Here is an 11,784-nt window from a genome sequence, read left to right as displayed (position 1 = left end):
TTTTTATCTGAGTAATTTATCCTCAAAACTAGTGAGATTTAATGATGATGAATGTATAAATGTCCTACTTGTATTGAGAATATTTCATCTTTGGGACCTAGGTGATAGATTGAAGTGTTCAGTTGACAAATGCACTTCCTGACTCAAACCTTAGTTTTATTATTATCAACAACTGTCTTCGATTGGCAACCTTTGCTAAGTTTACCATATGTGATTTTTCCAGGAATAATGTTGTTATTTTCCATTCTTGGAATGTGCAGTGTTATAGGAATTCCCAGGGAAATACTTTGGAAGGCTTTTTTTCACAAATTGTAACATGTGGACAAAAGAAAAGTATTCTCTCATCATTCCATCAGTGAAGAGATTCAAGATTTCCCAAGTTTATTTGACAAGCATTACATTAATCTCCATGAATAACAGTACAAGGTGTTCTCTGGACATAGAAAGCAGTCTGGTCTGTCAATTTTGGTGAAGTCCTCAGTAAAGGAGATGAGTATGAAGTGTATCAGTTAGTTATTAATTTGTGCATCAGTTTGAATTATGTTCTTCCACATCTCAGTTTCTTTGGTTATTTTTTCAAATAAGATTTGGACCCTGGGGTTGGGGAGATAGCTCGGTGGTCTAAGTGCCTGCTTGCAAAGTGCAAGGACTTGGGTTTGATCCCCAGTACTGCATGCCATGCTGGCCCTGGCACCGTACCAACCACTGAAGCTGTAGCAAGACCCTGTACCAAATAAATAAATAATTTTTTAAAAAATAAAAATGATTTGGACCTTGTATTCATTTTACTCTATGAAGTTTATTGATGCCATTTAAACATATACATGATCACATTTGTCACAGGGAATTTGTACCTGTACCTCAAATTGCTTGATTTGCTATTTTTCTCCCATTCATCCCCTCTCTTTTTTCCTTTTTTTCTGTTCCTTTCCTTCCTTTCCCCCTCCCCACTCCCTAGTTCCCCTTTCCTCGTGAACAATTTCTCCCCATTTCATATCTCTTGTACAGTTTGGTTCTGATTCACACTGTCAGCTTTTTCACACCAGCAAGACATGCAAAACTTACACCTTTGTGTTTGATTTATTTCACTTAAGAGTGTGGTCTGAAGAGGCATTCTTTTAGCAGTAAATGCCTCCAGTTTATACTTAATGGCATATACATTTTTTGGGGGGTAGGCATTTGGGTTATTTTGAAAATTTGCCTATTAGAAACTGCCACTAAAAATATGACTGTGTATTAATTGCTTGATATGATGCTTTTAATTCTTTAGGGAAAATACCAAGAATGGGAATAGCTCAAATAAAACTTGTACTCTTGAGTTCTTTGAAGAAACTCTACCCTGATTTACACAATAGTTGCTTCAGTCTAAGCTCCCATGAGTGTTCCCTTTCCCCCATCGTCTCCAGCATTCCTTATTGATTGATTTTCTGGAGTCAGCATTGTTTTCATTTACATCTCTCAGATGTTTCATAATGGACTTTGTTTTATATGTAGTGTTTTTCTTGAGTCAGATATTTTGTAGTTATGTGTTAGATCTGTGTTCATTGATCTTTACTATATATATGAAATCTTTTGAGTTATGTAAACAGCAAATATTTTATTCTCATTTTTTCCTATGGTTTTCATACACTTAAGTTTCTCATTTTATTTTTTAATTTTTTTATGAAGCAGGGTCTTGCTATATTTCAAGCTGGCCTTGAGCTCACTTTGTATACCCGAGTGCCCTCCAGCTCCCAGGGACCCCTGACTTGGCCATCAAATGGCTAGGATTATAGGCATGTATGACTGCATTTGGCTGAAATTTGGTCTTTGTAATTAGTACCAAATTTCCTTGTGACATCTTCAATATTAATGTGTCCGATGTATTTCCATCCTTCCCCTCATTGATTTCCTTTAAGTGCTCCCAGAATTTTTTTTTAATTTTATTTTTTTCCCAGAATTTCTTATATCTGAGTGTAAAGTGATCATTTGGTGTCACTGATCTATAAAATAATATGCTACCCTTCCTGTCTTTTTATGTTTTGTAGACTTGCTCTAACATTTTCATTATGCATAAAATTTGATAGTTGCATAATTATTTTACTACATATTATTACCAGATTCAAACTTTAAAATGTAGCCAGAGAGATCATCCAAGAAAGAAAGACTTAATTTGTTTTTTGTATTTAGTACAGAGTCTACAGGGTCTCACTGTGTAGGTTGGACTCATAGTGATCTGCCTGTTTCCAGCCTCTCAAGAGCTGGGATTAGAGGTGTGCCCCACCACGCCCAGTTTCAGTCTCTGCCTCAGTGCGCCCTGGGGCAGAGCCAGCACAACAGGCCAGGGATCGAACCTCGGCCCCTGTGTCTGTCTAAGCGGTGCTTTAATCCACTGAGCTATCTGGCCAGCCCTTAGAAAGACTTAATTATATGAAGAATTTGATTTGAAAACACTAGTGAAAACACTATAATGAATGATGTGTATGTTAGAGGTCTATCTGCCCCTGTGTTTTGTGGACGGTGATTTTCAGGAACCTCTGGGAGCTCTACTTTAGAAATAGTGCATGAGTAAAATTTCTGTGACCCTGCAGGGCCACCAGTTCTACTATTCTGCCATTGCTGTAAGAGTGAGTTGGAATCTATCATCAAAATTTCTGTGTGAAAATACATGTATAATCTCGGTGATCCGGGCATAAAGTTAATATTTGAAGGAATTTGCTTCAATTCAGCTTCTCCAAGAGGAGTTCAGAGATCTCAGGGTGTGAGTCTCAACCTTCTGTCAGAATATGTGTATGTGATTATTTAGGAGGCAGTGACCCTGGAGGATGTGCTTATAAAATTCACCCTGGAGGAGTGGGCTGTACTGAATCCATCCCAGAAGAAGCTCTACAGAGAAGTGATGTGGGAAACATTCATGAATATGACTGCTGTAGGTAAGGATGGCATTTTCTCATGTGTGCAGCGAGAGAGCTCTGGTACTTGCTGATTGGTGAACATTTTAAAGTCTTTCAGACCCATATACATTATACTATGAATTGAACTGCTATCTGCTCATTTCTATATAATGATATGGTGACTTTTATATTTCCGTGGTTATAATTTAGGAAGGACTTGGGACACCCAGCAAATTGAAGAATACAAAAACTGTTCAAGGAACTTAAGGTGAAGTATTTATAAGTAGTATTGATATTCCCTAAGAGTGGGTCAGTGAGCAGAAATAAGGCAGGCAAAAAATAATACAAATGAGGCAGTGTTCAAATTTATATTAGTTCACAAAAATTCATCATAGGAGCATACAAGCTGTTACTCTTATTATGCGACAATTGAATACAGAAATATTCTAATCCAAGGAACTAAGTAGAAATATTATATAGCAGGGACCACTATTTCTTACATCAGTATAAAAATTTATTATAACTGAGATTGTGAAAAAGTATGAAACTGCATTTATGAATTGAGTAATTGAGTATTGGCATATAGTAAAAGAACAAATTTTGTACTTGGAAAGGAGCCCATCTTGAAAATATACACATACATGTGAATGTGAGACCTATATTATCTGACAAATTGATGACCTGGAAACAATATTCAAAATGAAAATTAATCCTAGTTTTTTTGTTTGTTTGTTTTTGGCAGAACCAGGGATTGAACCCTGGCCCTTGTGCTTGCCAGGGAAATGCTTATTGCATTGAGCCATCTCCCTGGCCCCTGAATCCTAGTGTTGTAATCATAGATATTTTGAAAAGACCCTCAAGAATTGGAATTTAAAGTTCTTAGAAGGCATGCTAATAAATATTTGATAGAGTGCTGGCCAGATAGTTCAGTAGACTAAAGCACCTGCTTAGGCAGGGACAAGGACCAGTGTTTGATTCCCAGCATGCCATGCCGGCCCCACCCACCCTTAGGGCATGCTGAGATGGCAGCTGAGACTGGGCATCATGGCTGAATTTATATGCTATAAATTTATAATATAAATATATTATTCTTTATGATGGAATAGTATATAAATTCGGCCATAAAGAAGAATAATATACACTTAGGAAATAAAAATAAGTAGATGGGACTCCATCTCATAATGCTAATGCTAGCATTTGGGAGGCTGAAAACAGGAGGATCACCACGAGTCCGATCGACGTAGTGAGACCCTGTAGACCCTGTACTAAATACATTAAAAAAATTAAATAAATTGTTGATAGGAATGTAAACAAACATTTTGATAACTAATAGAAAATTGTTTGAAGAACTAAAACTAGAAATTTGCATCTGATCTAGGTATACTTCCTCAATTCTCTGTTGAGAGGATTATAATTATTGTGTCTTAGTGATACGTACATGCTCATGGTCAGAGCAGTGTATGCACGGCTAGTCACAGGAGCTAAGCTCCGGAAGTCACAGTACGTAACCATTTGGCAACGGCCTTCATACCCATCATATTATGCATGGATAAAGGGAATGTGGGATAGGCTGGACACGCTGATGCCTTATTATCCTCCCACCACTCTGCGCTGGCAATCCGAGCCGGCAGGAGGCAACCTGCCATTCACCCTGACCAAATGAGTGATGAATGAGAAGGTCTCTCGCAGGAAAAAGTGAAGAGACTAGCAGTGTATCATTAAGATTCTTTAATTCTCAGCAGTCAAAAAGCATGCTATAAATTCAGCCATAAAGAAGAATAATATACATTTAGGAACTAAAAATAAGTGGATGGGACTCCGTCTCCTAAGGCTAAATGTTCTAAGTCAGACAGAGAAAGTAAATTATCATGATTTTTTTCTTTTATTTAAGATGGCAAAATAAAATTAGGGAGCAAAATTATGGAGAAAGAGTAGAGAACAGAAAGGCTCATTTGTTGGAGTTAGAAAAGATGACCAGGGTGAAGAGAGAAGGGGATGGAAAGCTGCAAGGAGTCAAACATGATCAGTGTGAGGTACACATATGTATCACTCACCTAAATGAAACTATGCCTCGTGTTTTGCTAACATTTATCAATTTAAAATTCCCAAGTGAGTGAGATCCTTTGGGAAATAGGTGTTCCAGGGCATTCAGCCTGCTCCTTCTCAAAATTTCTTAGGCAGCCTCAAGCCAGAATATGTTATGGTAAATTACTGATCTGAAGGTCTTTTTTATTATGATTGATATTTTTGTTCCTTTCATTAAAGAAATAAAAAGGTAGCAAAATGCAGTCAAAGCAAAGTTTGTGATCAACATGAAGAAGTCTTCCTTTGGGCTTCAGAGGAGACTGTGCACATGCAACAGGCTGTTCTAAAACCAACTAAGCGCCTTGCGTGTAGAAAGCCCCTGATCGGACACTTATCGTTAAACACAGGCACGTTACCTCACACTGGACTGAAGCCACATGAGTATGTGGGATTTGATGAGAATCTAAATAATTGCAGTGAGCCTGGAAAAAGCTTCAGTGATTTCCAGTCATTTCAGAAGCATGCAAGGACAGAGCCTGGAGAGAAACCCTATCAATATGAGCAATGTGGGAAAAACTATTACAGTCTTGAGGAAAGAACTCAGCCTGGAGTGGAGACATTTGTATACAAGCAAAGAGTGAAAGGCTCCAGCACGCCCAGTGGTATTAAAAACCATGGAAGAATTCACACTGGGAATGAACTGTATGTATGTAGGCAATGTGACAAAGAGTTTGCAATTAAGTCTGCATTTCTTAGACATAAACAAACCCATACAGGTAAGAAAGCCTATATGTGTAAGCAATGTGGGAAGGAATTCACTACACAGTATTATTGTAAACTACATGAAAGAAGCCACACTGGGGAGAAACTCTATCCATGTCAACAATGTGGGAAAGCATTCACTACACTGAGTTACTGTAAAATACATGAAAGAATCCACACTGGTGAGAAACCATATATATGTGAGAAATGTGGAAAAGCATTTAGTACACACATGTACTATAAAATACATGAAAAAATACACACTGGGGAGAAACCCTATGTATGTAAACAATGTGGAAAAGTATTTGCTGCTAAGTCTACACTTTGTAGACATAGACAGACCCACACAGGTGAGAAAGCGTACGTATGCAAGCAATGTGGAAAAGCATTCACTACTGGAAGTGCTTGTAAAATACATGAAAGAAGTCACACTGGTGAGAAATCCTCTATATGTAATCAGTGTGGAAAAGTATTTGCTAATGAGTCTGCGCTTTGTAGTCATAAACGAACCCACACAGGTGAGAAATTGTACATATGCAAGCAATGTGGGAAAGCATTCACTACTCCAAGTCATTGTAAAATACATGAAAGAAGTCACACTGGGGAGAAACCTTATGTATGTGAGAAATGTGGAAAAGGATTTACCACCCGGGGTTATTGTAAAATACATGAAAGAAGCCACACTGGGGAGAAACCCTATGCATGTAAGCAATGTGGGAAAGCATTCACTGCCTTGGGTGTTTGTAAAATACATGAAAGAAGTCACACTGGGGAGAAACCTTATGTATGTGAGCATTGTGGAAAAGCGTTCACCACACGGGGTTATTGTAAAATGCATAAAAAAAGTCACACTGGGGAGAAACCCTATGTATGTAAGCAGTGCGGGAAAGCATTCACTATCATGAGTGTTTGTAAAACACATGAAAGGAGTCACAATGGGGAGAAACCGTATGTGTGTGAGAAATGTGGGAAGGCATTTACCACCCCTGGTTATTGTAAAATACATGAAAAAGGCCACACTGGGGAGAAACCTTATGTATGTAAGCAGTGTGGGAAAGCATTCACTGTCATGGGTGTTTGTAAAACACATGAACGAACTCACAGTGTGGAGAGACCGTATGCATGTGAGAAATGTGGAAAAGCATTCCGTAATCTGAGTTATTGTAAAGTACATGAAAGGAGCCACACGGGGGAGAAACCCTATGCATGTAAGCAGTGTGGGAAAGCATTCACTACACGGAGTTACTGTAAAATACATGAAAGAAATCACAGTGGCAATAAACCATGTGTATATGAAAAGTAGAAAATTGTTCACTACACTGAGTTATTATACAGTGCATGAAAGAAGCCACAATGAGGATACACTATGTATGTAAACAATATGGAAAAGCAGCCCACAGACTACTTGTGTAATCCATGAAGGATCTCATACTGCGATAAATCCTATATATGTAACCAATATGGGAAAGAATTTGCTATACAGAATTATTGTCAAATACATGAAAGAGTTCCTGCTGTGGAGAAAATTTTGTGTGCAAGCAGTATGGGAAGTGATTCAGTACACGAAATGTTACAAAAGACCTGAAAGAACTCATAGTGGGAGAAACCTTTTGTATGAAACGTGGGAAGGTTTACTATGTACAAATATCGTCCAAGTCTTGAAGTCACAGGTGAGTAATCCTACACTAGTAAAATACTTAGAAAATTTTTTTTTGTTCAGTTCTAATGTGCCTCGATCTCATACTGATTTGGAAACCTTTGTACATAATCTATGTGGGCAAAATATTCAAAGATTAGTTTTAATCAACTACATGAAGTCACACGTGAAAATCTGTATAGTTCAGCTTACTGCAGAAATTTCATCATGTAAACACATGTGTAAATTAATGAAATTTTTGATGTCCATATTCTTCCATAAATTTTCCAGAAAATATACTCTCAGATGGAGATAGCCTAGAATGTTTCTTTGCTGTGTTCTTTAGGCACTCACTTGTATATACATATCTAAAGTGTGGATCTGTTTTCTTTATTATAAAAACATTACTGTAATATGTTTTTTTGGAAGCCATTGAGTTTAAACACTATACTATGTTCTAATTAAACTAGGTGAATTGAAATGTGTTTCTCACTTCCAAGTGGGGTTACTCTGTCATTTTCATTGTTTTTTTGCTATTGGGAATTATAGCCTTCTAAACATACCTTTGATTCATTGTTTTTTGAATGGATGGAGTTTTTGGACTAGTTTTGATTTTGATTTTCTTTATGTACATAGTTTATATTTTATGTAAAGTTAAAGTCAAATTTTTGGAATTTGATGTTACATATGTATACACATTTAGAGACATGTAAACGTGTTTTTGAAAAGTTCATTTGTTTTCACAACTTGGAGATTAGCAAAAATTTTATTTTTACAATAAAGGTTTTTATTTTTCTTATTTGAACAAGATAAAAAGCTACCGGTATCAAAATAATTATATCATCTGTCTAAATTTGACATGTTTTGCTTTCATGATTCAGTCAATATTATGATTTACATAAGCTTTTCTTAATATTACCATTTTGCTTTTCATGTGTATACTGACATGACTTCTAATTTTGTACTAATTTCATTACCGCCTGTACCAAAAAATAAACCATACCGTTGTATCTGATCATGATGTAAGATGGACCACAACTTGTGGTGACATGAATGTTGTATAAGTGGGTACCTGCTAGAAAAACAGATTTTGTTCAACATACAAATATGTCACAATTTACAGGATTTACTTGCAATGGTTGACCACAGAATCAGATGTAGAAAGGTACAAAAGGTGTGTCTTAAACTGACTTTCCAAAACAAACGTGCTTGAAAGTTTAGAGTCCACTGTAGTGTTCCATACAAATCTGTCAGTAGAGCAAATTGTGTCTCTGCAAGAAGACTGAATTATCTGAACTGGAAAGTCTGTGCTGAAAGCCGGGAGATGATTTCCAAGGTGACCATAAATGCTGGAACTCCTCTCTAGAAACAAAACCAAGCCTTCCCTTTTTGTTACTGTTTTTATAACATTCTGGCAACAATCCTCCCTAGATTTGGTCTTCCACATCCAGAAATTTGTGGGGGCAAATTGAGCTGGACATGTAGTACTTCACTTGACATAATTATGGATCACAGTCACCCCCTGACAATTTCAAAGCAGACATATTTCTTGAAACCCTGGTTTCCAGCTAGAAAAAAGAGCTCATAAGTATACCTAATGGTTATAACTGTCCTGTATTCGAATGCAAATATACTAATTCCTTCTCCATAATAGAAAGACGTTTTCTTTGGGTCATGCTTACTCCTTTTTATGACTGGAACAGTTTAACAGGTTGAGCAAGACTTACATTGCAATCAGTTTATTGATTTTATACTAGAGTGCAAGCATATTAAAAATTATTACAATTAAAATCTTCACTTCTGTAGCTGATTATGAGGTCATAGCTGGTATTTACAACTGAGTTCTATCCATTCTGTACTTCTTGGCATTGAGGAAGCACCTCAGCAGGTCTTGGTACTTTCTTTGGTATGGTGACTTATACCCATAGTACTGATCTTTCTGCACACTTGGACATTCTGCCAGGATTAGAATGTTATAGTTGCTGTATAACTTCAATAAGAACACACAGAAATATTAGCATGCACTCTGGGATCTCCTGCATGCCAAGTACACTTTTTCATTCCTCCACTGAAGAATAATAATGTAATTCTGCCTTGACAATCTGGGTCAATCACCCCTTCCAATAGCATAACACCCTTGTTAGATTGTTCCCTCAAAATCCTAAGGAGACCAAAACGACCATTGGAAGTCTTCACTTCCATCTTGCTAAAATCCTTTCCACCTCTGGAACTAAGACTACTTTCTAAGAGCAGAACATAAAGTCGCAAGTACAGTTTGCCATCAGAGGATGGTAGATTTGGCAGAAGCATTACGTGCAGAAACACAAATCTATATCCAGAACAAGTAGCCCCTGCATACTCCTTTCCTTGATGGATGCTGTCCAATACAATCCATTTGCCAACAGGCCAAGAACTGGTCATCTTAGCAAATGGTGCCCTATTTAGGAGTCGTTGTTTGTCTGCTGCTGGCATATTGGTCATTCAATGGTGATTATAGTCAGATCAGGCTTTGTGAGTGGGAATCCGTGTTGCAGAACATGGATATCCTCCATCCCTGCCAAAATGGCCGCTCTGCTCATGAGCCTATCGGGCAAAGATAGGGATGATAGGGATGGCTTAAAAGAACAGTTGACTACAATTTATAAAATGGTTCCTCTAATATTATTGATTGTTAATGTCTTCGGTACCAGGGATTGAACTCAGGCCCTTGTGCTTGCCAGGCAAGTGCTTATTCTACGGAGCCATCTCACCAGCCCACTCCCCCTCCTTTTTTTTTTTTTTTGACAGATAAGGTTTTACATATAGTTTTTTTCCATCCTTTCCTCATTAAGATAGATCTATCCATATCACCATAAAACACCATTGTCACCATATTCCAGGTAGGTTCCTCTAATTTCCTGAATTCCCAACCAGACCATTGACTGCAACCCAGGAATCAGGATGGAGTCACACATCACATCTTATTTTTCCTCCCAAGAAAAGATGTGATAAGCCATGCACTGCTGAATTTTTGCCCACTGAATATTTCTCTTCCCTGCTGGACAGGGATTATCATGCTAAGTCGCCTTATTGCAGGTGGTGCTAGCTTAACACACAGAGCTATCTGTAAACTGGCTTTTTTTCCTTCTAAAAGCTCATTTGGTACCTGTCATGATGTCATAGGTACATGTGGGGAAATAGAAGGTGATTATGCAAGAGTAGAAGGCATTGGGCATGCAAGAACTTCATGTAGCTCGATGGGCCCACGTGACCTTCACTGGATCACTTATGTCCTGTTTTCATTTAATAATAATTATGCGTGTTCTACATGGGTCTCAGTGGTCAGATAACACCCAGCCCTAGATATGCAGCCCAGGTCCTGGGGTAACCTGGTGTTCTGTGATCAACTTTAGTGTCCACTAAGGCCCAATGTCAGGCTAAGACCCAATTTTTCCCCATAATTTTATTGAGAGATAAATAGCAATGAGACAGTTTTAAATCAAATTGGTTAAGATCCATTTTTGATAGGGAGATTATTTTGTCTTTATTTTCTTTTTTGAGATAGGGTCTTGCTGTGCAGTTCTGGCTGGCCTTGTACTTAGCTTTGTGGCCTCCAGGCTGCTCTCAAACTTTCAACAATCCTCTGATCTCAGCCTCCCAAGTGCTGGGATCACAGGCATGCGCCATCACGTCCAGCTCTGTAAATTGTTTATTTTTTATGAAGAAATGTACAACAAAAATTCATAAAATCATAAGGGAAAGGAGAGGAATTAATTCCAGATGACAGCAGTGTCTTCCTAAAAAATCATAAAAGGTCTGAGATCTTTCCATGGAGGGACTGCTGCAGACTACCAATAAGCATCCCTACCTGCCACTGATGTTAGAAATACCAGTCTCCTGGGTAATAGAACCCTAGAGTGGCAGAAGAGCCTGCCCTGAAAAACCCACGATGGATGCTACCTCCTGTTTCCTTGATCCAGCCAGCATACTATCAGTGATTCCTTGTGCAAGATAAAAGTGATCAAGATGCCTGAAACCTGAGACGTGACACAGGTGCTAATATGACCCTGAGGGAGGACAGTAAAATTCTATCACTGGCTTTACCCACTGAAAGCAAATTGTTTCGATGAGCCTTAGGAGTGGATGTGAAATAGTGTCTGTGGTAGGGATATCAGTTGCGTTAAGAGTTCAAATACTGAATCCTAGAATGTGCTGAAGCAGAGACACAAAGATATAAATTTTAAGGATGATTCAATGGAGAATGGAAATTGATTCGGAGTAGGACTCTGAAAGTGATCTTGAAGTTGATGTGTCCATATATTCTGTGTTAAGTATGTGTACACATACACATGTGGTGGAGGAAACTCAGCCCTGACATCCTGTGAACTGCATGCTGGTTTCCATATTTCCATATTCACGTGGGAACAGATCCAGGTCCCCACCAAGCTCCTCCCCACCCCAATGTCCTGTCCTGGAGTGAACAGACCTTGCCCTGGAGCAGTGGACTGC

General features: G+C 38.2%; 1 protein-coding gene across 1 annotated transcript in view; it reads left to right on the top strand.

Moving 5' to 3' along the window:
- Positions 1-8,048, top strand: part of LOC101572127 (zinc finger protein 14-like) — a 45,842-nt gene extending 37,794 nt beyond the window's left edge. Inside the window, exons 2-4 of the mRNA XM_012512673.2 lie at positions 2,786-2,912; positions 3,084-3,141; positions 5,139-8,048. Of these exons, the coding sequence (XP_012368127.2) occupies positions 2,786-2,912; positions 3,084-3,141; positions 5,139-6,963 (2,010 nt within the window). The 3' untranslated portion in view covers positions 6,964-8,048. The remainder of the gene's footprint in view (positions 1-2,785; positions 2,913-3,083; positions 3,142-5,138) is intronic.
- Positions 8,049-11,784: the final 3,736 nt, after the last annotated feature.

Source organism: Octodon degus, unplaced genomic scaffold, assembly GCF_000260255.1.
Source record: "Octodon degus isolate 3935 unplaced genomic scaffold, OctDeg1.0 scaffold00255, whole genome shotgun sequence".
In the NCBI taxonomy this organism is placed as follows: Eukaryota; Metazoa; Chordata; class Mammalia; order Rodentia; family Octodontidae; genus Octodon; species Octodon degus.
Note: the sequence above shows the minus strand (reverse complement) of the source record. Positions and strands in the feature narration are given on the sequence as shown.